General features: G+C 36.7%; 3 protein-coding genes across 4 annotated transcripts in view; 2 read left to right on the forward strand and 1 right to left on the reverse strand.

Moving 5' to 3' along the window:
* Positions 1–3944: 3944 nt before the first annotated feature.
* Positions 3945–17819, forward strand: slc2a3a (solute carrier family 2 member 3a). The gene is made up of 10 exons (XM_016277921.1): positions 3945–3956; positions 4635–4733; positions 4983–5143; positions 8764–9004; positions 9330–9492; positions 11309–11496; positions 11879–11983; positions 14210–14308; positions 14421–14624; positions 15818–17819. The coding sequence occupies exons 1-10, from the start codon at positions 3945–3947 to the stop codon at positions 16178–16180; spliced, it is 1635 nt and encodes a 544-aa protein (XP_016133407.1). The 3' UTR covers positions 16181–17819.
* Positions 17820–19176: 1357 nt separating this feature from the next.
* Positions 19177–24001, reverse strand: LOC107589393 (tyrosine-protein kinase STYK1-like). Its single transcript, XM_016277811.1, has 6 exons — positions 23838–24001; positions 22541–22593; positions 21332–21544; positions 20784–21017; positions 19797–19978; positions 19177–19277 (listed from the first exon to the last, which is right to left on the reverse strand). The coding sequence occupies exons 2-6, from the start codon at positions 22590–22592 to the stop codon at positions 19188–19190; spliced, it is 771 nt and encodes a 256-aa protein (XP_016133297.1). The 5' UTR covers position 22593; positions 23838–24001; the 3' UTR covers positions 19177–19187.
* The window catches only part of LOC107589392 (chloride channel protein 1-like), a 29495-nt gene continuing 23003 nt past the window's right edge, over positions 19971–26462 (forward strand). For both annotated transcript variants that reach the window (XM_016277808.1, XM_016277809.1), the window contains exon 1: positions 19971–20004. The gene's annotated coding sequence lies outside the window, so the exon portion shown is untranslated. The remainder of the gene's footprint in view (positions 20005–26462) is intronic.

Raw genomic sequence — 26462 nt, forward strand, 5'->3', positions numbered from 1 at the left:
GTGATTGTTTCATTTTCTGAAGTTGGCAACCCTATTCCCACTGTTAATTGTTTTTGTCCTGGTAAATGGTGGAAATGTTCAATAACTAACCAATATTTGTACATAATGCACCCATACAAAATTAACTAGCCTACAAATAAACAATATCATGTGACAACTAGCCCAAATCTCCCCTTATAGCTATTTAAGTCAGCAGCACCATATGGATTTAGGTATACAGTGCACATAAACGAGACGTATATAATGATGCAACTGCGTTGTGATATAAAATCATCTGGAGTCTTGTGACCCCTCCTGCAGTAGAATTTAGGCTGTTGTGCTGCAGAATTTGATACTGCCATGACTCACTTGCCTCTTTGAGGCCTGAATAAACGCAAGTGGGATGTGCCTAGGCCTGCTACGGTTTTCAACGGTTATTCATAGGTAAACAAAGAAAATAAGAAAATATTATATATACTCATAGTATTTTTATTACTACTTTTTCCGCTCTACAAATTTCAGGAAGTAAAAGCCGCATGGCTGCATCCTTGGAGTTTGTGGTACCCGGCGCTGCATCCATTTGGTAGCACCCATCAGCTGATGCTCTATCAAGGTCACCCGCGCAGAGCATCATGGGCGGCAGTATCGGATGCTATTGGTCCCACCCCACGAGCACAATCCGCATCCTAACCGAAACCTCGCCGAATAAGGTATTCCCGCATCACGAGGCGCTATGACGGAACAGCTGTCACAAGGCGTGATGCGAAATACATAAAGGGGCGGGGGCGAGGCTTTACGTGCGCAGCCGCCGGTATTCCGTCAAAGGAGAACGTGCGGTTGGTCATGTATTTGCTGCGTGTGACGAATGAACGAATACATAATTACCGGAGCGAATCTCTCCAGACTTCAGTGCCAGTGGGTCAACGGGATACGTGCACACGCGAACGGGTGGTCACTCACGACGCACAAGAGATACGGTAACTGCAGACTCAGTTAATGATATACATTTAAATGGTCAGGTAGCCTATTTAAATAGTATATGACTTAAGTTACCATAATAGCCTGATGCTGATTATTGTAGTAGCCACATCTTCTATGATCTTATTTGGCTGTTTAGTTTAAATGAATTTGACGGCGTCTTCTTTAAGTAAAAAGAGTAACTTAATGAACAATTGTGAATGTTAAAATATTATCCTACACGTATAGTGCGATCTATGTTTTGGTATGGTTATGAGACCTGTAATAGTACAGTAGTATTAATAAAACTGGGATGTTTTGGCGCTTAAAATTACGAACATATTTATTTTTGCACGTGTAAAAAATGTTTAACAATAAAAAAAAAAGGTCCGAGGTGAAGAAGATGCTACTTCATCTGTCAAAAAAGTGGAGTTCGCAATATGCGGAAACACCTGTTGTACGACAGTGTATAGTTTGAGGGTTTTATTTAGGCTATTTAACTAAGGCTATTTATTTATAGGATCGTTTTCTTCTGTTTTGCATTTTTGGGGGCTGGGGGTCGTCACAAAAGGTTTAGGGGAGGGGTCAAAAGCAGTAGGCTATATTCTCTTATTTTTACATGCAAGTACGTATTTATACATAAACATTTTGTCTTTAACACAAAAAAATGAACAAGGTCGTCTGAAGATGTAACTACAATAGGCCTATTCTGATGTTAATTTCAGGATGTAGCATTGGCGAAACAAAAGTAGGCCTTCTACTGTCGTTATTTATCACTTAAATTATACATTTTAATATCATACAGGCTTATATGTCGCTAAAACGTTTGTGGTTTGCTTAACGTATATGACAGGATGAGCTCTGAAAGATGTTGCGGGAGATGGGGGTGGGGGTGGGGGGGGGGGTCCATCAATCTTGGACGTTTCCACTCTGGCACCATGGAGGGGGAGAAGGTTTGTCCCTTTAACCTGTTTTCCTCAATCAATACCGGCTGCTTTTGTGCTATAGTATAATGATCTGTTCCCACAGCACTCTTTACATGTATTTAAATATAACATTTATACATTTTAATAGTATAAAATGGTTTACATACACTGTAAATCTGTGTGTTGCATCTAGAAATCTTGGCTGTAATGAATGTAGGCCTACCATAGATGCTTTGCATGACTTTGATTAACCACTTTAGTTATGCAACTTGATCATATGTATATACAGTCTTTGTTTCAGCACTGAATGTATGTCAAAAGTCAATCAATATGATCAATCATGCATAATCCCAGTGTGTTGCCTGTGTTTGCTATAGTCTCATTGAAAGGAATGTCAATGCAGCTGTTACCCAATGGATGTTGCTATGACGATGAAGGAGTGGCTGAGATGCTGAGGACAGGATAAAAGGATATTAAGAGCTACTGGGATGTAAATGTTTGGGAGAGACAAGGAGAGAGAGGCAGAGTGGGTAGTGAAGTTGTTTGTATTGTATGTTGTTTTCTATCTTAACCCTCACAACATCAGCAGATTAAATCAATCTTGTGAGCAGATTAGATGTTTTCATTCATAGCTGTCTACACATGTTAGGACTTTTCTGTCCAGGTTGTCTTGTAACTCTTTAATTCCGAGCATTTGACTCGGAATGCATTTTTCAGATGACGTTTGTTTCTTAATTTATTTCACTGAGTCATTTGTATGGTTGCGGAAGAGAGGGAGAGCGAGTAATATGAATAATAGGATCAGATTAAAAGGAAATGATGCTTTTGATCTACATTTCTTTCAGATAGTTACATCCAGTTGGTTTTGCTTAGATAAGCCAAATGTGTTGTGCAAGAAATGACCTACACAGATGCATCCATGTCCTAGAAATACTACTGTATTTATACAGTTTATGGCAAAGACTATACACTCCTTTTGTTTTGATATAGTTCAGTAATATCTTTAAGGTCACCTGTGTTGAATGTCTGACCATCTCAGCATCACACAGCCCTTCACAATTCACAGTGTCAGCACTGCTGTGTCCTGTTGCCCTAGAAATTTGGAATCTGTAGTCGCAGTGTTGTCTTACAGCTGGAGGCAGGGCCGTTTTAGGACATGGCTGATTTGTGATAATTAAGATGATCCCTTTAATAATAAAATATGTTGTTAGCTGCTGTTGTGTTTACATTTTACTACATCAAAGCAGAGTGCAGTGTGACTACTGGATCTTTTTGAGAGAATTCAGTTACGTAAACATTAATGTATATAATGAATATGTATATGTGATTCATTTTAATAATAAAATTATAACATTTTATTATATATATATTAATACATTATATAATACTGTGCTTACAATAATTATTACTTATATGTTATTACTTCAGGAGTTCACAACGAAATTTTTCACTTCTTAATTATTATATGTAAATATTTTATTAGAATTTGGTCTATTACAGTTTGACAAGTTTTATTCAGTCATTCTGCACATTATTGTCAACTAAAAGTATATGTAATTTTAGTCTGAACAAAATGAACATTAAAGGACATTTTCATCCAAATGCAAAAATTATTACTTAAAAAAAAAGTAATGTATCACTGTGTTCTTCTCTTTCTTGCTGCCATTTTTCTCATATCCTCTGTTTGCTGCTGAATTAGTGTTTCTTATTTAATTGAAGTCTTTCCCGGGCTGTCTGTTTGTCACATAACCCAAGAAAAAGTATGATTAACATGGCGTCTATGTTTTTTAAATGTTTTATAAATAAAGACAATTTAAAATATAAATAACAGTGTTTTTTTATAAATAAATAGGCTAATTTAATCTCAGAACTCTCTTTTAAAGTCTGTGTGTATGTTTCATTTTTATGATCAAAATGTGACAATGAAAATAAAAAGTGCAAAATAAAATGACAATGACAACTAACCAACCTTGAACCTTTTCTCTCTTGTTTTACAGAAGCAGGTGACGTGCTACCTCCTGTTTTCTTTATCGACAGCTGTAATTGGCTCCCTGCAGTTTGGCTTCAACACAGGAGTCATCAATGCCCCGATATGTATATGTGATTCATTTTAATAATAAAATTATAACATTTTATTATATATATTAATACATTATATAATACTGTGCTTACAATAATTATTACTTATATGTTATTACTTCAGGAGTTCACAACGAAATTTTTCACTTCTTAATTATTATATGTAAATATTTTATTAGAATTTGGTCTATTACAGTTTGACAAGTTTTATTCAGTCATTCTGCACATTATTGTCAACTAAAAGTATATGTAATTTTAGTCTGAACAAAATGAACATTAAAGGACATTTTCATCCAAATGCAAAAATTATTACTTAAAAAAAAAGTAATGTATCACTGTGTTCTTCTCTTTCTTGCTGCCATTTTTCTCATATCTTCTGTTTGCTGCTGAATTAGTGTTTCTTATTTAATTGAAGTCTTTCCCGGGCTGTCTGTTTGTCACATAACCCAAGAAAAAGTATGATTAACATGGCGTCTATGTTTTTTAAATGTTTTATAAATAAAGACAATTTAAAATATAAATAACAGTGTTTTTTTATAAATAAATAGGCTAATTTAATCTCAGAACTCTCTTTTAAAGTCTGTGTGTATGTTTCATTTTTATGATCAAAATGTGACAATGAAAATAAAAAGTGCAAAATAAAATGACAATGACAACTAACCAACCTTGAACCTTTTCTCTCTTGTTTTACAGAAGCAGGTGACGTGCTACCTCCTGTTTTCTTTATCGACAGCTGTAATTGGCTCCCTGCAGTTTGGCTTCAACACAGGAGTCATCAATGCCCCGGAACAGGTTAGTAGATGTGTTTGTGTTGTGTAGCACCAATCAAAAGTTCAAACACGCATATACTACATTCAAACCTTTGGAGTTAATTTTTTTTAAGATTTAAAGCAAGAATGCATTAAATTCACCAAAACATATTTATTTAGCACTTAATTAAAATGATTAATCAAAACTTAAATAAAATACACACATATACACAAATGGGAATATAGGAATTATGCAGTGGCCATCTTCAATGAAAACATTTGAACTGCTTAGAAACTGCGGGCGTTCTTTAATGCCACATGGATGGAGCGTTACGGGGAGCCCATCAAGCCGGGTGTGTGCACCATTGTGTGGAGTTTTGCCGTGGCCATCTTTAGCGTGGGTGGAATGGTGGGATCATTCAGTGTTGGTGTTGTAGCCAACAAATTTGGAAGGTGAGTGGAAATTAATTCATCATGTGTAATTTGGCAAATATTGACCAGTTTGGACTTGGCAAGAAGCTGTTTTCTAGTACATTGCACCATGGAGCTAATGCTTACATTGTGGGTTTGAACCTGTCTTCCATGTAATTTATGCATCAGTAAAGTGGAATAAATATAATAAAGATGAACAGAGAAGTTTAATGTAGTCATTTTTCATTTATGTTGTTGTGCTGGGAAACCTCAGCCAGTTTATACATCAGCTTATGCCAGAGTTACTCACAATGCTGCTTTAACTGGACAGTAAATGCTTCATTAATAATAAAAGCAGTTTACTACAATGAGGGCACTCATCATCATGTGTAATTTGGCAAATATTGACCAGTTTGGACTTGGCAAGAACCTGTTTTCTAGTACATTGCACCATGGAGCTAATGCTTACATTGTGGGTTTGAACCTGTCTTCCATGTAATTTATGCATCAGTAAAGTGGAATAAATATAATAAAGATGAACAGAGAAGTTTAATGTAGTCATTTTTCATTTATGTTGTTGTGCTGGGAAACCTCAGCCAGTTTATACATCAGCTTATGCCAGAGTTACTCACAATGCTGCTTTAACTGGACAGTAAATGCTTCATTAATAATAAAAGCAGTTTACTACAATGAGGGCACTCAGAGTAGAAGAGTTGACCTCTGTTTTCCTCTCTGCTTGAACACTGTCCACACTGTCAGAAAAACCTAATTCAAAGCAAGCATTCATGTGTGCTCAGTGGCCATTGTTCTGTTTCTGTGGCCTTCTCTGCCACTCTCCCTGGTTTTGGTTGGTTTTTGATTTTGTCAGTAATAATCAAGAAGAAAAATATGTTTAATATTTTTGTCTAGTTTTTAAAGCACAAAGATTTCATAACACAATAAACAGTAACTAACTGTATACACATATAGGCTACTACAGTGCCCGGGAGCTGACATGGTCGGTTCACTTAGTTTTGTCGTGGCCATGAGATATTAATTTGAGGGAACGTCATATTAACTCATGGGAACGTGATAATATGTCGTGGCCACAAGATATTAATTTGAGGCAACGTCATATTAACTCGCGGGAACGTGATATGTCGTGGCCACAAAATAATTTTGTTGAGGTAACGACATCCTTATGTCGTTTTATGTCGCCTTAGGTCTTGATGTCTCACTACTCAGGGGCTAGGTGACGTTGGAGAAGCTTAAACAAACAGTCTTTAATGAACTCACAAATCCAGGGGAAACACAGGGCAGGTAGGAACACAAGGATGACGTAAGACACCGGATGCCATACACAGGGATTAAGTAACTGGAGACAAACAAAATAATTAATCAAAACCAGCTGAAACTAATGGAGCTAATTAGGGACAGGAACAGGAAGAACCAAATATGGGCATAAAGAAACACGAGGGAAAACCAGGAACACATAGGGAGGAAAACCAAATGGGAACAAAAGTCTGACATTATGGGTGGGCGCTCTGGAGGTCCCTCTGGACAGACACACGGCATGGCAGGCCTTAAGAGCGATATCCGTTCCGGGACCCATGGCGGATCAGGCAGTTCGGGGTGCCATGGCGGAGCTGGCAGTTCGGGTTGCCACGGTGGAGCAGGTAGTTCAGGAGGCCATGGCAAAGCAGCCTCCGAGGCCACGGCCCCAGCCCCGGGCTTAACTGAGGATCTGGAGCCCTCCCTGGGCTCAACGGGGGATCAGGAGCCCTCCCTGGGCTTAACTGAGGATCTGGAGCCCTCCCTGGGCTCGACGGGGAATCAGGAGCCCTCCGTGGGCTATACTCGGGAACAGGAGCCCTCACTGAAGAGAGCTCTGGGGCTGGAAGGCTTGACATCGGTGCGGCCGGCAGGCTTGACATCGGCGTGGCCAGCGGGCTTGTCTTCTAGATGAGAACAATTTATATTGTCCTTTATTTCTTCGACCTCGGAATTAGAACAGTTTAAATAAAGGACTAGATTAATCAACTCGATTAAGGGAAACTCATATGTTGGGAGATCACAACGGATTGTGTTCTCATCCAGCCCCAACTGAAAGCAGGCACTGAGTGCTGCGTCATGCCAACTCACCCGGTAAGACAGCTCGAGAAATTCCTCCACATACCGTTCCAACGGTCGACCACCCTGCCGCAGGCAACATAGCCGATCCTCGGGCGCTGTCATCAAAGCTTTATTGGCATTTACAGTAGGCTATTATTTACAAAAGTATTCAGTTAAGTAAAGAGATTGAAATGAAGGGGAAATAATGAATATAAACGAATATAACAAATAATAATAGGCTAATAATAATAATATACAAATATTACGGGAAAAAGACGATCAGTTAATGGACTTACAAGACTGTAGGATGGATAAAAATGTTTTTATATTTTATATTATGTACTTTATGTAACATTTATTCCTGATAAACTTCATCTGAATGCTGACTATCGCACGTAATACAGTCCGGTAGCCAAGGCCTATGGTTAATATAATAATGTAATAATGTAATAATTTCTATAATAAATAATATAATAATTTCTTAATTCAAAATAAAATATTAATGAATCCATCTCTGATAATCCCGAGTTGCTATGGTCACACAGCTTTGTTTACGCATTAAACTCGAGAAATGGATGTCGTTCCCTCAACATAGCATCTTGAGGCCACAACATAAGGATGTCGTTACCTCGACAAAATGATCTCGTGGCCATGACATAAAATCACGTTCCCACGAGTTAATATGACATTTCCTCAAATTAATATCTTGTGGCCATGACATATTATCATGTTCCCACGAGTTATGATGTCGTGACCACAACAAAACTAAGTGAACCGAACATGTCAGCTTCCGGGCACCGTAGGCTACCATTTAAAAGTCTGGTCAGAAAAATATTTATAAAGTTTATAAAGAAATTAATTCTTTTATTCGGCAGGTGCTTTAATAATCAAAAGTAAAACAAAAAAAAACATGATGAAAAACATATTTGTATGTTAGAATATACTCTATATAGTTGGTGCTGATAGCCTTGTGGGCAGCGTGCCGACATACAGTGCCGTTGCACTATGGGGCATCCCGACTTCGAATTCCGACTTGAGGACCTTTCCCGATCCCACTCCCTATCTCTCTCCCACTTCGCTTCCCGTTGGTTCTGATCTGTCCTATTGTAATAAAGTAAAATAAATCTTTAAAAAAAATAGAATATACTCTAAATAATTATTATTACTTATATGTTATTATTTCAGGAGTTCACAAGGAGATCTTTACTCATTTTGATTGTTGATTAATCTTTTAAATGTTTAAATGATTAAATAACTATTAAATGATTTTCTTTTTTGTGTTTAAATATTTGGTTAGAGTTTGGTTTATTACAGTTTTGCACATTATTTTCAACTAAAAGTGGTATATATAATTTTAGTCAGAGCAAAATAGAATAAAATGAATGAATATGACATTGACTATATGTTGTGACATTTTCATCCAAGGACAACAATTGTGACTAAAACAAAAAAGGGTGCAATCTTAACATTGTGTTCTTGTGTAATTTTTCTCATTTCCTCCATTTGCTGCTGAATTAGTGTTTCTAATTCAATTGAACTCCCCCTCTCCCTGTCTGTTTTTCTTTCCACAGACGTAAATCTATGATCCTTGTGAATATCTTGGCTCTGATTGGTGGGGGTCTCATGGGACTGTGCACTGTCTGCTCCTCCTTTGAGATGATCATTGCCGGTCGGCTGGTTATTGGGCTGTTCTGTGGTCTCTTCACCAGTCTTACTCCAATGTATGTTGGGGAAGTGTCGCCCACTCCCCTCCGCGGGGCCTTTGGGACCCTGCACCAGCTTGGTGTCGTGGTGGGCATCTTAATCGCACAGGTACAGCATTGTATGGCACAGCAATGTAGTTTGTTGCCTTTACAGTAGCTTTTAATTTTGGATATGACCAGATGGTTTATAAAAAATTTGTAAATCATTTTAAGAGCCTAGTGGCCTCATTATATGTTTGTGCCACAACAAAGCCTTGGGGAAATATCCCTTCTGATTAGTTTTGATGCACTTATGTTACATGAAGCTTCTAATTGAGTCTGCTGATCCATTTTTAAGTCTGCTAGCCTAATTTATGCCATCATAACCTAATCAGTTTTATTTTGGTACCTGTAAATGTTCAAATTACTTATAAGTCATGTCCTTTTCCATCTAGATTTTGGGTCTGGAGTATCTGCTGGGTTCAGATAAGCTTTGGCCTGTGCTTCTGGCTTTAACCGTGGTACCTGCTGTCCTGCAGTGTATACTGCTTCCGTTCTGTCCAGAGAGCCCTCGATACCTGCTCATTAACCTCAATGAGGAAGAACAGGCCCGTAAAGGTAAAAAAGAGATCACAAATTAGTTTTATCTCCACTGAGCTGCAACCATGCTTCACTGAACAGTTTACGCTGAAAGAACGTTTATAGTGGTGACAGCAAATATGTCTTTTGCATTGCCTTTTGCTTCAAAAGCAAATTAAATAATCCATGATGGCTTTACAAAAGAGGAAGAAAATATCAGGAGATTGATTACATTAGTCAGAAAAGAGAAAGATGTCAAATTTGCCACCACTCCCTCAGAAAACACTCACGCATCAGCATTAACCTAAACTAATTTTTTATTTGGTGAACAACGTTCATCTATGTGGCAATGAAGTTGTGCCAAATGCACTTAACCTTATGTTTCCACTTAACGTTAATTATGCCTTTGAGAGTGCTGATGACAAAATGAGCTAAAACATCTGCTTAAACAGGAGCCCTTTATTAAATAACATACAGGTTATCATTTACTGGAGCTGGATGATTAATTTTACACCAGATTATTACGCACATAAATGTGTAATAGATGTCAGCTAGCACAGCTATGTTGTAAAATGCTTTAAAAATTTTGCTCCTTTTTGAGCATCTTGACAAACCTGACACAGCAAACCTAACTTTTAGTCAACCAGTGGCAGCTGGCAAGGATTCAGGAAACCTGTTTGAAAGCAATCAGTCTTTGCAATTCTGTTTGGTGATGCTAGGTGTTGGAGACATTACTTCTGCTTTAAGCCAGATAAAGTTTGTGAAATCATTATACGCTACATGCATAATATGACAGGTTTTGTTAATATAACAAATATGCATTTTTTTATTTTCTGTAAACATCATTACCTCATTCCATTTTCTGAGACATTCATCTTCAAACTGGATCTGTTTACCAACAACATCTAAGAAGCAGGCTATTAGAGCATAATTTATTTAGTGTTCTGAATTCAGAATTCATGTAAATCAGAAGAACAACATTACCATGTTTTTAGCAGTAGGTACTGACATGATTCTCATTCTTTTTCATAAACCTATAAACCATAAAGTCATTGATATCATTTGCTGTGAAGCAAAGTTTTCTCATCTCAGAACATGACCCCTTGTCAGACTTGCTAAACTAGCCTGGTAACAAGTGTTTTCTGAAACTGGGAATTAAGGTGGAGAAACCATCCCTATTCTGATCTTGTGCTTTACTGTTCCTTATAGAGGAAGCAAAAGCTTGAGTCTTTAAGAGTCCCTGAACTTGACAAAGGACCAACAGCAGGTTTTGGCATCTTCTTTGATGTTGATGATGCAATAGTTGCCTTTTATCCTAGAATACATCTAAATATACAGATACAATTAAGTTAAAATAAATAATACATTTAAAACATTAAAGACATTAATGTTATTGTAATTAATGACAATAATATAAAGATTAATGTTAAGATTTCTCTTTCAAATTAATGCTGTTTTTCATCAAAGAATCCTGAAAAAATGTATCAAGGTTTTCCTAAAAATGTTAAGCAGAACTGTTTTCAACATTGATAATAATAAGAAATGTTTCTTGAGCACCAGATCAGCATATTAGAATGATTTTTGAAGCATTATTTGACACTGAAGACTGGAATAATGGCTGATGAAAATTCAGTTTTGCTGTCAAAGGAATAAATTACAAATAACAAAATAAATTATAAAATATATTTAAATAGTAAAGGTTATATATATATATATATATATACACACACAGTATATAACCTTGGTAAGCATAAGTACTTCTTTCATAAACATTCAACAGTTTTACCCATGCCAAAATGTAGTAGTCTTTCTTGTTAGATTTGTATGACCAAACCTCCGTTATTTTGTCCCTCAGCGCTGGTGCGTCTCCGTGGTTACGAGGATGTGGGGAAGGACATGCAGGAGATGAAGGAGGAGAGTGCGAAGATGGCCATGGAGAAGAAGGTGACCATCCCAGAGCTCTTCCGCACCGCTGCTTACCGCCAGCCTCTGCTCATCGCTATCATGCTGCAGCTGTCCCAGCAGCTGTCTGGCATCAATGCTGTGAGTGACATACATTACCCATCATGCACTGTGCTCGTTACTGCATACTACCTACTATTTTGAATGTGAAACAGTATGTATATTGTTTATAATATGCATTCTTTATATAAGCAGTAAATATTTGGATATCTTACTATACTTGGAATGCGAAACTTTCATTATGTTCCAAAATACAGTATCCTGAAATTCAATGTGCTGGACTTGACCTTACATTTTGAATGTGACAAATAATTTCTGATATCAGCCATGATTTTTAACTTCCACTTTATAGCTCATTATTTGGTCAGACTGTCAAATGTTTAATATACACTAGTGCTCTTGTTTTACTATCACTTTACATTCTTTAGTTAATCATTTGGACTTTTCTTTGTGTTTCTCAAAGGTCTTTTATTACTCAACTGGTATTTTTGAGTCAGCTGGAGTGAATCAGCCCGTTTATGCCACCATTGGAGCTGGAGTCGTCAATACTGTCTTTACTGTAGTATCTGTAAGTATTTTATCATTGAACTTCATAAGAAATCTGTGGTGTTTGAAATAATACTTTAAAGGGGTCCTATTATGCTCTTTTACAAAGTCTTGATTTTGTTTTGGGGGTGTACTAGAACAGGCTCTCATACTAAGTTCATGGTTTGTACGGTCATGAAAAACCTGGAAAAGTTTTGGAAAAATAAATAAACCCAGAAAGTTTTGGAAAAGTCATTGAAATCTATTTCACAAAACTCTGTATAATAGAATTGTGTTTAATCAGGTCCTGAATTTCGGTGCGGGATTAGCGCATAGGCTATATCGCATAGTTTTACTCATTCCCGCAGCTTTTGACTTTAAAATGATGGATATTCACACATTTATTCAATAGCCTATAGCATGTAGGTTTGATGAGTAAATAATCAAACCTACAGACTGATCAAATCAGTCATTTGAAAACAGCGTGAGTGATTCAGCTGTACGCGTCTTCTCTTTTTGACTTTTCTCTTCAAACGGCTTCACATCGGCGCATCTTGTCTGCGCTACAAGAGCCGCTGCACGCTGCGATACAAGACTTTCACTCGCGTTTCGGGACAGTTGACAGAATTGTCACTTGCCTAATTGGGTCATTGTTGCATCATCAGATAATTTTATTATTTATTTGCACGTCTTTTTAAGCCATTCGGTACTCGCACGCTCCAACGGCGGTGCGCAGTCACATTCAAAGTGCGTTCGTGCGTATATAAAGCCACCTTGCCAGTACCCAATTGAGTTTGCTACCAAATAAGCTCAGCAGAACCCTGCACGGGCCTCAAACATATGCCCTAGTCCGGCCCTTATCCGACAGATGTCTTTTTTCTCTTTCTCTCTTCCCCAATTACACAGCTGCTTTTGTAGCCATTAAAATAGTTCAGTTTCGTTTTTAATGGCAAAAGTGGTTATATATATTTTCGTTTCTTTATTATGTTAATTTAGAAATATGTTTGGAAAATGTTTTTGTTTGTTAAATTCAAGTTTTTGTTTTACTCTTCCAGCACTCGCTGCTGCTGGACACTAAACACCGTCCAAGCCACTCGTGACAGTTGCGGTAGCACGGTCTCGTGTTGTTTCCACCAGTGTGGCAAATCTTTGTCATCATCATAATAATTGATGGATATCTAAAATATAAAAATAAGGAGGAAGCAAGCCTGATGCCTGGCCCGTGTCTGAGCTATGACGTGAAAATTGTCCCGAAGCCATAAATAAGTTGGGGCCGTTGGGCTCAGGCTGAAATGCAGGGCTCTAAAGCGCAGCTTGTTGCATTTAAGCAGCAAAAATACACACAAAATGACACCAAAATGGCCATCCTGGCCACACAGTTAAATAAATGATAATATTCAGTGATGTGATATGTGAAATGTGGAGTAACGTCTGGCGCAGTTGCAGCTTGTACTTATTACTAAAACAAGAAAGCAAACGAGTAGCATTAATAGTCATTCATTTTAGTTAACATATGCTATGATAATTTGAAAATATTTGTATTCTTATTGTAAAATAATGGAACATTTAGGTCATGAATATTGTCTCAAAAGTCATGGAAAAGTCATGGAAATGTATTGGTAAAAATGTGTACGAACCCTGTAAGTTGTTTGAAAACACATTAATTTTCACATATTTTACATTATTACAACACCTCTCTCCCCAGTCTGGCATGAAGGGCTCGAATAGTTCCTGTATCAAGTGAAGGCCCGCCTTCTGAAATACGAAATGTGCTGTGATTGGTTAGCTGGGCCAGTGTGAGTTGTGATTGGCTCCACTCGGCACCTGGTCGGGAAATGTCACGCACCTTACCATAGCCGCCTGCGAGATTCAGTGTAAATATTGCGTCAAAATCAAATCAATTTGAGCGCGATTTAAACCGGGATGATTGTAACCACTCTAAGTTCGTCTGCCTTGGGAAAGCTAGCGTGTCCGACATAGTGATAACACTCGTTGCCTTCTCTGGACCAACCTGGTCTCCTCCCACTCGTCTGTATTTGTGATATATCACAAATCCCGGAAAATATGCGTTGTAGTCCAAACGAGTCATTCGTTGTAGTCTTTGAAAAGTGATTTCTGTTAAATAAAATATCTCCTTTTGAATTGGACTTTGAGCTTTGTAACTTTGCTGATCTTTTTTTATGCTCAAACAGCAACATTACAGACTAACTAAAGTTGAAAAAGTGAAAAAGCATAATAGGACCCCTTTAATTTTATCCTTTTATTCAAGCTTTTCTTGGTGGAGAGGGCAGGAAGAAGAACTTTGCACCTTATTGGTTTGGGTGGAATGGCTGTCAGCGCCTTGGCCATGACCATTGCTCTCTTATTGGTGGGTCCTGCTGTCTGTTTTCATTTTGCTGAAGATTCAAAACAGTCACTGTAAATATCTGACCATCATAAGAATGTCGTACCTGTATTTTCTTACCTTTGTTCCTGAGCAGAAGGACATTGAGGCTCTTCGCTACCTCAGCATTGCTGCAGTCTTTGCCTTTGTGGCCATGTTTGAGATGGGCCCTGGACCCATTCCCTGGTTCATAGTGGCTGAACTGTTCTCCCAGGGGCCACGTCCTGCCGCCATGGCCGTTGCAGGATGCTCCAACTGGACAGCCAACTTCCTTGTGGGAATCAGCTTCCCTAAACTGGAGGTATGAGCTTAATTTAGATTAACTTTTAAAAACAACTGCCATTTCTTTAACTACTTAAAACTACAGTATTGTTTTAAAGTGTTTTAAGATAAATATAGTAATATTGGTTATGGAGAACCAGCTATACAAATAAACATTTCTGAAAAAAAATAAACACACACACATTTGAACTTGAATTTTAAATAATTTAATCTAACCAATTAAAATAAAGTTTTTAAACAATTATTCTATAATAAACAAATATTTCATGCCACGTGATTTTTGTTAAATTAGTGTATTATTCTCCTTGTGGGAATTAGCTTATTAAAACTTTTAAAAACGTATTAACTTATTAAAAGCTTGATGTAAACGTATTAAATCAATTGCCATTACTTTAACCACTTAAATCTACTGAATTAATTTTTAAAGTAAAACTATTAATATTCTATATGGAGAACCAGCTTTTCATTTAAATATTTATTTTACATATGCATATAAAAAGAAATATTTATTTAAAAAAAAATTTTTTTAAATCACTCACCTTGAAACTTGAATTTAAAATCATTTTAATCTAAACCATTAAAATAAAGTTTTTTTTTAAAATAATTTTTCTATTGTAATAAATTTTTATCTCATGACTAGCGGGTTATTGTGATCTTATTTTATGTTAAATTAGTGTATTCTTCTGCTTGTGGAAATATAGTTTCCTAAACTAGAGAATTGGAGGTATGAGTTTAAAGGGATAGTTCACCCAAAAATGAAAATTCTATCATTAATTACTTACCCTCATGTCGCTCCAAACCCGTAAAGACCTTCCTTCATCTTCGGAACACAAATTAAGATATTTTTGATGAAATCCGAGAGTTTTCTGACCCTCCATAGACAGCAATGTAACTGCAATGTTCCCAGGCCTAGAAACGCATTAAGGACATCGGTAAAACAGTCCATGTGACATCAGTGGTTCAACCATAATTTTATGAAGCTACGAGAATACTTTTTGTGCACAAAGAAATAACAAATAATGACTTTATTCAACAATTCATCTCTTAAATTAATTTATTAAATCAATAGCCATTACTTTAACCACTTAAAACTAATAATTGTCCTAATATAGAACATTTTTATCTCATAACTAGTAATCGTGATTTTATTTTGTGGTAAAATGTGTGCAAAATGTCAGAATTAACTTTTTTCTTATTGTTTGTGAATTACAGGAGCTGTGCGGGCCATATGTCTTCATTATATTTATGATCTTCCTCATCTTCTTCTTCATCTTCACGTACTTCAAAGTACCGGAGACCAAAGGGCGAACTTTCGATGACATCGCCCGTGGTTTTAGCGGGGCTCCGCCTCTGGCTGCCACCTCTGTGGAGGAGCCCGGCAGAGTCGCACTTCCTGCCTCTCCGGTCAAAGAAAAGGTCCCATTGGTGGAAGCTTCCAAATCTTCCTCGGAACAGGGTGCAAGCTCATCTGAGAAAGTTGCGGCAGATGCCACAAAGGTGGAGGACAAACCGAGCTCAGTTACCCAGCCACTGGTGGATTCTAGTAAAGAGGAGAAATCTAATTCCACCATCTAAGAAACGGTGTAACTATACATAGCTTAATATGATTAAAGCCATGACACTGAAGATAGAAATATAATACTAGAGATTTATTTACTGGAAAGAGATTGTTTAGGGTAAACAGATTATGAAAGGAACCACAGTGGAGAGTCACAGATCTCCTAGACATATTTTGAAAGGATACGAGAGCTCATAGTACATGAGCTTTATTTTATTGTGTAGTTTGACAACTGATTGTTTGGTGCAATATTGATTCATGTTTTAAGAGTTATATCCTTTTATTGCTCATTCCTGTTTGTGCCGTTTTAATGTGAATTAACAAATTGGACATGGTTTCCTTTATCAACTCAAACAGAAAAAGGGAATTTTAACATTTGGCCTTCATAGTTCTCGCCATTTTCAACTGTCAAACCTCTTTTTTTGTGTGAAAAAAAGTGTTTTCCCCTCGAATGATAGTTGTCAGTCATCATAATCTCGAGGTTTTTGCACTTACGATGTTTGTTTTGTATAACATATAGTGTATATAGAAATATATATACATTTTCATTACTTCAGATCACTACTACCATCAAAAACACTTCAAACATATAATTAATTAGAAAATGCAGTAAAATATTTACATTTATAGGAAGTGCTTAGCTAGTAAAGCTTATGCCAAGAATAAAATCGCTAGTTTACTGCCAAAAATAATACATTTAAAGAAAAAAACTCTTGGGATAAATAAGTCACTCATTCATCTAAAATCACAGTAAAGGTTGTATTGTAGAGGACGCAAATGGACCAACCAGTGTTCAGTGAATTTCACTGTATATACAGTCTCAATAACTAAACAAGCTCACATTTCAGATATCCTAGATTAAGATTTTTAGCAAATGACATAATCAAAGAGGAAATTTGCTAGATTATGACCATTACTCCCGCTACTGAATTTCCTGTGCTTGGTGATTTAGTATTTCAGCTTTGCATGTTTTAATCCCTTTCATAGAGAACACATATAGTATTTTGTTGTTCATACATTTATTTTTTACTTATATTAGAGAATCTTTACCAATAATTTATATCATGCAAGTCGATAGACGCTTTATGCTGCCATTGCTTAGGTGTTGCTATTTTTGTCTAGATATTGAATGTGAAAGTATTTATTAATAAGCACATTTATACGCCAGGGGTAATATGAAGAACTGCGTTTTCCCATTCTGATGTCTTATGGTCATGTATGTGTTGCACGGAGAGAAACTCCAAAAAAGACCAAGAAAGAACATTCCTCTTGCAGTAGTGCACTGTGGTTTGTATTCCAGCGGTCAAGAGCAGCTTCACATTGAGCCAGCCCTCTTCTAATACTAGCAAACACAACCATCTTATTAACTGTTTATACCTTTCACATATTGTATCTTTTACTGTGCATAATGTACACAACTCGCTCGCTTGCTGTACAGTTAGAAGAGCATCACCCTGTAAATACCCAAGTTCATGTTTCTGTGTTGAATGGTCTCTCATTGATGTAATTGCAGGTCAAAAGGAGAGTGTCTGCTAAACAGAAGTGTTGATGTTTTGACGTTTGTATATTTTATGGTGGCTTTTCCTGAACGTGTATCAAAATCATGAGTGGTACTGTGTACAGTTGTATTATTTTGTGAATAAATAGTCTAAATTATATCTTCTCTTGTTCCTTCTGTTTCCTAAATGTTAATAGGCTACATCAGATTCAGTGAAGTATACAGTAACATTTGTGGTATTTTGGTACCTAATTGTCATCACAAAAATATATTCAAGATAACTAAAGTCATAAAGATAGCTGTTTTTACTCCGTGTGCATATAAATAACTATATGAATTTGAATATTTGATAATGAGTATTTATAGTTCTTTCCGATAACACAAGTTAGTATTTTTAATCACTGGACTGATATTCAAATAACACAGCGTCGTTCCGCATAATAACCAATCATCTTCAATAACGCCCTTTGAAGCCAATCAGATTTTAGCATCACTCTGCGTCATCATTCTGGTTAAAAACAGTTGAAGAGAAACTCATATTTAGACAAAATACAGATAAAATCGCCTTTATTGAAGGATTATTATAAAACCGAACGTACTTCAATTTCCCTCACGGACCAAAACCGCGGGCTTGAACGTGTAAGTGGAAAACCAAATATTTAAAAGTAGACCTAATTTTGAAAAAGTCAAGTGACCATTATTATTTACAACTGTACTAGCGATGACTAAACTGACTAAAAAAAAAATTACATTAACAAATAGTGTATTTTAAATACATACGTCATTATAATGCAATAGACTTTCCAGTTACCAATAAATATACCCATAATATCATTTTAAGTTATACCATTTGAATTAGCCATAGCAGTGAACAAAATGGTACAGTAACGTTATAGTCCAACCTAAATAAATATAATGATAAGTTAAATCACAACACCTGAACTATTACTAGACACAGTTTGTGTTGTTTTTTTGGTGTGGTTTCATACATGTTTGCATTGCAGCTTTTGTCTATTAGCTCGCTGCATATTTCATATAGGGCCTATGACACAATCTTACGCTGTTGCATATTTTACATCCCCTCGTTCTCATTGTGTTGCAATTAAGCTTTACGCCTTTATCCTTAATCTAAAGTCCTGAATAATAGCGCATGCTTGCTTGATGAGATAATGTGCTTCTTTAAATTTGATAAGAGAGATATCACTGTCAGTAACAAGCAGTTTCTGTAATCCTTTGAAAGTGCTAATCTCAAACCTTAACTGTTCATTTATTCATAGCTAGTGCGCAGCTCTTTTGGCGAGTCTTGGATTTGATCAAGTACATATAGGGATCATTAATTGAATGATTCTCTAGAGCCCGCCTCCCGCATGTATTTCTCCATGTCCAGCGGCTCAGACACTTGCAGCACTGCTTGATCATTGGCGCTTCTCTCTCCTGATTGGAGCTTTCTGATCAGCTCAGCCAATGAGACTCGATCCTTTGGTTTCCACTGACAGCAGGATTTGATAATAGAACAAGCTGATTTGTTATCTAACAAGAGCAGATGCAATCTGAGCGCCCATGGTGAAGATGTGTCTTTCAGTCATGTCACACGATGCCTCCTGACCTGTGTGGTCCTGTGAAAGAGATTTACAGCCAGTCAAAACAAAGGTGAGATATATAGTAGTTTGACTTTTAATCAATCCATTGCAAATGAGATCATCAGGAATGACACAACCTCTGTGTTGTCCACACTTAGGTGACCTCAGCAGTGCAAATAACTGATCAATGTAAGAGTTTAATGTCAATATTGCACAGTAATTGCAAGTCGTGTCATGGAGTTTTGAGACTTTTAGTTCATGTTTATTCCTGTGATGGCAACGCTGAATTTTCAGCATCATTACTCCAGTCTTCAGTGTCACATGATCCTTTAGAAATCATTCTAATATGCTGATCTTTTGATCAAGAAACGATTTTTGCTCTTTTGTACAAAAAAAATTGAAGTGATGCCAACTTAAAATGGGGAAAATCCCTTTTTTCATGTCCCGCTCTCATAAGGAAATATGTTAACACAGGGTTTAAACCGGAGTTCATCAAGCCAAGCTAGTTTTATCATTGTCCCTTGCAAGAGTGAAAATTAAGCATCACTCATGTACCTGTCTGCACCTCCACAGGAAGCTAAGCAGGTCACGGTGTTCCAGCTCCTCTACGGCAATCATCAACGGTGTCCGCACAGACACCACCCCCAGCAGTTTGGGCAACGATGGATGCGGTCCCAACTCTGAAAGGAAGTGGGCAAACCCCAGAAAGGACTGGCGCTCTTTGGCATTGGCTGATTCTGCATGAGGGAAAAAGTAGAAGAAAGTAAGATTTTTTTTGTCCGCCTGGTTATCTGTCTGTCATTCAGTATGACTGTCTGTCTTCTATCTATCTACCTATCTAACTTGCTGGCCACTATGTTGAGGTTTTGTAGGTCATTCTTTAGATTCGAGAATAAAACATGCAACCTTCTAGTTGCAAACCCTGAACTTTAATAACAAGTGAGGCAGAATTCTACCACTGATTCATAATAAAATACACTGTAAAACCTTCGTTCATCTTCGGAACACAAATTACGATTTTTTTTTTAAGAAATCCGAGAGCTTTCTGATTCTGACCCTGCATAGACAGCAACACAACTGACATGTTCAAGGCCCAGAAAGGTAGTAAGGACATTGTTAAAATAGTCCATGTGACATCAGTTGTTCAAGCGTAATGTTATGAAGCTACTAGAATACGTTTTGTGCGCAAAGAAGACAAAAATAATGACAATTTCCTCTCCTCTCAGTCTTCGTCGCATGTTCACGACAGTACTACGACACGTTCCGAAGATGAACAAAGGTCTTACAGGTTTGGAACGACATGAAAAACGGCAATGAAATAATCACTACAATTACTAAAACTGAAATAAAATAAAGCTAAATAGAAATATTTTAAATAATGTTAAAATGAAACTAAAATGAAAATGAAAACTGAAAATATAAAAAATAATTGCTAACTCGAAATATTAACTAAAATAGTATACTGTATATAAATTGTACGATATATTAATATTATTAAAATCAAATAAAAAAATTAATGAAATAATGCTTATCCAACAGTACCTTTAAGCACTCGTAAAACGACTGGCTGTCTGTCCATGACAGCTCTGTGCAATGCGACCGTGTTGTCTGCTTTTACTGAGAAGGTGAGAGGAAGTGGAGAGACCAGCTGAAAGAGGTCCGGATGCCTCTCGGTGGTTTGCGGAGGTACTGCAGGGCTTGAATTCTGCATGTCATGGTGAGGTTGGGCTGTCATGGGAATAACCTCATGTTCCAATGGGTTCAGCTCTGCTGGGGCTGTTGTTGCAGTGTAAATTAAAAGATTAAGAGAGAGAAAAAACTGAATCTGTTTTATTTTCTTACAGTATAACTTTTGAGAAAGACCTTTCAATAAACACTTTGATAATTAATGAACAAGATAGTCTATTAATAAACACTGTGATCATTCATAAAGGCAAACCCTTTAAATAAACATAGCGATCATGCATGGTCAGGAAGACTTATAAATAAACATTTCTATCATGCATGAACCGGAAGACCTTTAAATAAACACAACAAACATCAAGCGACTTGAGTATTTAGTGTGTAACAAAGTCAGATGCTGTAGCTACCGTCAATGCCTTGCAGGTGCCGTCTGTTGCTGTTACGGCGTCTCTGTGTGTTATGATGGTGTTGTGTGTCATCTTTTTCATTTCTGTGGTGTCCATAAAGATGTGATGGCTTGTAGGAGCATTTGAGCACAAACAAAATGATCAGTGTGACCAGAAAAGCCAGGAGAAACAGCACCGGAACAATGATCAGTTCGACTTTATAAAAAAGCACCTCTGCAAAGAAAGTAGAAACACAATGGGATTAGAAAGCTGAATTCCTTGTGTCACATGTTTGCATGTTTTAGTCACAGATAGAGGGAACTGAGTGTGTCAAGCAGTGAGACATCTGATCACTCTCCCTAATCTCCTCCCACTTCATTTACACCAGTGAAACATGCAGTGCTCATTGTCTGCAGTGGCACTGGTGGAGATGATGAGGTTTTAAAGTTTTAGATCAGTCATGTTCCTCTCTGAAAGATGCCCGTGACACAGTGTCTGGCTGTGAGGGTAGACTTATCTCTTTGTCTGTCTTTTCCTTTCCTATCTTGGAAATAAGTTTGCCACGTTCAACCTCCTGTCTTGTCTGAGTGATTTTTCATCATTTTATGGGATTGTTCATCATTTATATATTTATGAATCAGAGAGAAAGGAGTGGTCCAGGTAAAAATCTTGGTCATTTTCAAAAGATGTACATTTTCAGAAGTGTGCACATTTTAAATATCAAACTGAAGAGATAATTATTGTAGAAGAAGTGAATGTTCAAGAATTTGGGGGAAATATCAATAAGCATAATGAACTGTTGAATGAATAGTCATAGATGAGAAAAGTGTGTTTCCACATGTATTAAAAGTAGTCTCTTGTGCTCCCTAATGCTGCATTTATTTGATCAAAAATACAATAAAAACGGCAATATTGTACATGATGCTTCAGATATCATTCTAATATGGTGATTTGGTGCTGAAGAAACATTTTTTTATTATCGATGTTGAAAGCAGTTATGCTGCTCAATTTGTTGGTAGAAATATTTTTTCAGGATTCTTTGATGAATGTAAAATTAGCATTTTTTAAAATAGAAATCTACAGCATTATTATACATTTCTTTACTGTCACTTTAGCTCAATTTAATGCATCCTTTATAAATATTTTTTTTTCTTATTGAATATTAAGAATATTTTTAACTTTTGAATGGTGTATAGAAAGAGATTAAATTGAACATACCACACTACTTACCACAAAGAGTGCCTGCTACACATAGATTTGTTGCGTTAGTTGTATTAGACATACTGTAAAAGGAAAAATATATATATTACCACCATTAATGAGATATGGCAAAGCACCAACTTCAAAACACTACATATAAACTGATATCCAGTAATTCAAGTGCAATGCTATTCACATGCATCAGCTTATGTGTTTTATGAGTGTATATAACATCTCTGGCATAATCTTGCAGTGCATGTGTGCAATTTGGCTGCTCTCCTTGAAAGACATCAAACCAGACTTTAAATATTTGACATTGATTACCAATGTAGTTTGCTGTGTGTTTTGCAGAGAATATTTGTTATACTTTGTTAGATGTGTATGTACACTACCAGTCAAAAGTGTTTGAAGAGTAAGATTTTTTTATGTTATTTTTTAAGAATTCTCTTCTGCTCACCAAGCCTGCATTTATTTGATCCAAAATACAGCAGAGCAGAAGAGAATTCTTTAAAAAACATTAAAAATCTTACTGTTCTTTTGACTAGTATTTTATTGTACATGATTTGTACGTTTCACAATACTTTTAAGGATCAATCATAAAGCTAGATTTGCTTTGTTTTGATTGTCTCTGACATTTTTATTCAGCAATGAAATATGTAAGCAATTGTCACATTGCACAAAAGTCCCATCCTATTTGATGGCAGCTAAATATTTGTTATAATAACATCATGACAATGATGGAGCTTTTTGCCTGTATATAAAACACTGGCATGAAAAGAAATTAGGATCTACACTCATAGTCAAACATTGGTTGTGATCAATGGTTTAAAAATAGCTTCAAATTTATCAAGATTATCAAGAACATCAATGCACGTACAGTAAAAAAACATTGTGACAACATCACGCCTTGAATACTCCCACTACTGATCATCCTTTTTCAGCACATTCTTTTTGTTTGACTTTGACATCTTAAGTTTGTGTATGAGACTACCAGACATTCACTCAACCGGTTTCTCTGCATTTCTGTCTTCACATTAAAATCACACCACAAACTTCACCACACGCAGGAGCCAATGTGAGCTCAGTATAATGTAAATACCAACTTCTTGATTTATCAAATTTTGATTTAACTAGAATTTAGCCAGTGAAAATGTGCCCATCAAGTTTTAGGTTTTAATGTTGTTTATTTATATATAAATAATAATTAAATATATCTATATATGTTGTTTATATATATATATACACACACACACACACACACACAGCAGTATAATGTAAAATAATCTGTGCGTATAAATGTATATGGTTAGCATGTTAATGAACTTACATGTCATCTTCTCTGTGTGTGAAGAATGATGGAACGGTTTCTCATTTTCCAAACTTGGTCATCTTCTTTTGTCAGAGGCTGTTTTGTTTCTATTCGCTGTTTATAAAACTGGTGTTTTTGCAGTATTTTATTCTCAAAGTATCAACTTCTTGGTCCCATCTCTTCTACAAGTGCTCTTTGTTTTTGCTGTCTGTCATCTACCTGCATTCTTGCTGCCACACCCACATCCTACAGCTGTTTCTTTAAGCCCCGCCTTCACCTGAGTTTCTGCCATGCATCACTGTGCCACAGACAGTTAATTATAAAGACTGGCTCAGTTGTCATATGTTAATATAATAACGTATCATATGTTTGCCATGGAAGGTTTAATAAAATATTTGCATGCAATTCTACCTGTATGTGAATACATCTTAAAGGAATAGTTCACTCAAAACTGAGAATTTGATTCAAATTTACTCAACTTCAGGCCATCCAAGATGAGTTGTTTTTTCATAAGAACAGATTTGGAGAAAATAATTTTCATAGAATTGTTAGCATCTAATTGCTTTGGATAATACGTGCAAGATTGTTTCTTTATCTTTTTATTCTTTATTGCTCACCAAAGGATCCTCTGCAGTGAATGGGTGCCATCAGAATGAGAGACCAAACAGCTGATAAAAATATAACAATAATCCACCAGTAGTCCACACGACTTCAGCCCATCAGTTAACGTCTTGTGAAGCAAAAAACGGCATGTGTTTAGAAACAAATGGCATGTTTTTAGTGTTTTAACTTTAAATAGTCACTTCAGCCCAAAAATTCCTCCAGTGAAAAAGTTTATGCCCTGTTGTCCTCTCACTTCAAAATCCACCAACATATATTTTTAGAACCATTTTAGCTTGTAAATGGTGCTTGATCTGTGCATATTTCTCTCCTGATTCAGACAAAATGACTTTTTCATTGGAGGAAGCAATATTATGGATAGAGGACACGTAATTTCATTAAATACGTCTTAATGATGGATTTGTTTCTTACAAAAATGCAACTTTTGACTTCACAAGATGTTAATTGATGGACTGGATGGACTAACCTGTGGATTACTGTGATGTTTTTATCAGCTGTTTGGACTCTCATTCTGACGGCACCCATTCACTGCAGAGTATCTATTGGTGATCAAGTGATGTAATGCTAAAAATCTGCTTATCCTAGGTTTTTTTTTTTCACTCTTATCCAGAATGTGTTTATATAACGCTAAAACTGTCTCCGTGTGTTGTGTATTGTTTAACATTCTGTTGGTCATGAAAAGGGCGAATCAGAGATGACACTGGCCAATTTGGTCCTCCCTGTGCTGCCCTGCTGCCCTCTCATGGAGGAGTTTCTGAGGTCCCTCAAACCGTCACTGTGCCCCTTTCCAAATGAACAGGTGATCAAAGTATCAAAGTCTTGCCAGGGGCGACAGGATTGGCCACTATTAAACAAACCGGCCCCGCTCATGAAGGGCTAGATGGGTTTAGTTTGGCATCTACGCTCTCTTTGTAACTCTCTCACACACGCATAAACACATGTATGTGTCCCAGGCACAGGCACGTCCACATAAACGGACACACACAGCTTAGTCAGGCAACTGGACTGCTGTGTTGCACCACATGAAAAGGTGTGTGAGAGAGAGATGGCTGTGCATGCGTAAAGCCAGGAAAGAGAGCTCAAGCGAGAGAACTTGCATGTGCCCTCTCTCCCTCAGTCCGTGCCACCCCAGGGTGGGAATGCTAAGACAGACAGGCGGTTTATTTTTGGGTCAGTGACAGTGTGTCAATGGCCGCAGATGCGTCGCAAAGGAAGGCTCTGAGATACCAGCAGACCGTGGTCAGTCCCTGTCTCTCTCCTGCTCTCTCTCTATCTCCCTCGCCCTTTCTTCTGCTCTTTCTTCTGTCTGGTTACTCTTTAGTCTGTTGTGAATTGCTGTTCTTCTGTCGTTTGAAATCATATGGACTGAAAGATGTTGCACAATCTTTGCATGACGTGTATATTTGTACCGACTGAGTCACCGTGTTAAGCGCTGGGCTGCAGAACTCGTGGAAAGTGCAACAGGAGTTAGTCATTTTCCTCCTGTCATTTTTTCTCCCTTTTACTCCATCTCTCATTTACGTATATATAGGCTCCTGAAGAGGTCTGTACTATTATTTTAGTTTATCTGTATAAGTTTGCAGTGCAACTTTTTTAAGAGAAAAGGCCCAGTCCGTACTATGACTTTAATTAAAAATGAGTGATTCTTCAATTAGAATGGCTGTGCAAAAAAATATGTTCTTTCATAATCAAGCAGAGATTAATAATCATTTAATAAATATATTTAAAGTCTTTTTAAATCGCCTTTTCTTAATTTCTGTTTTGAGCTTGACTTTTACATACTGTGCAAATAAGGGAAAGTGTATTTTGCACTTTTTCTAACAACTTTAAATAAAAAGTTGACAAAAACTATGATGAAATCTTTTTTAACATACAGGTGCATCTCAATAAATTAGAATGTCGTGGAAAAGTTCATTTATTTCAGTAATTCAACTCAAATTGTGAAACTCGTGTATTAAATAAATTCAATGCACACAGACTGAAGTAGTTTAAGTCTTTGGTTCTTTTAATTGTGATGATTTT

The sequence above is a fragment of the Sinocyclocheilus grahami genome, unplaced genomic scaffold (genome assembly GCF_001515645.1).
Source record: "Sinocyclocheilus grahami isolate Dianchi unplaced genomic scaffold, SAMN03320097.WGS_v1.1 scaffold116.1, whole genome shotgun sequence".
In the NCBI taxonomy this organism is placed as follows: domain Eukaryota; kingdom Metazoa; phylum Chordata; class Actinopteri; order Cypriniformes; family Cyprinidae; genus Sinocyclocheilus; species Sinocyclocheilus grahami.

Bases quoted from the DNA above. Each gene is read 5' to 3' on its own strand.
- slc2a3a (XM_016277921.1), top strand. The intron at 9,493-11,308 runs GTAAAAAAGAGA...TTTGTCCCTCAG, and splicing joins GGAAGAACAGGCCCGTAAAG to CGCTGGTGCGTCTCCGTGGT. The intron at 14,309-14,420 runs GTGGGTCCTGCT...GTTCCTGAGCAG, and splicing joins TGACCATTGCTCTCTTATTG to AAGGACATTGAGGCTCTTCG.
- LOC107589393 (XM_016277811.1), bottom strand. From the start codon at position 22,592: ATGTCTAATACAACTAACGCAACAAATCTATGTGTAGCAGGCACTCTT. The intron at 21,018-21,331 runs GTAGCTACAGCA...CTGCAACAACAG, and splicing joins GCACCTGCAAGGCATTGACG to CCCCAGCAGAGCTGAACCCA. The intron at 19,979-20,783 runs GTACTGTTGGAT...TCCCTCATGCAG, and splicing joins CGTTTTACGAGTGCTTAAAG to AATCAGCCAATGCCAAAGAG.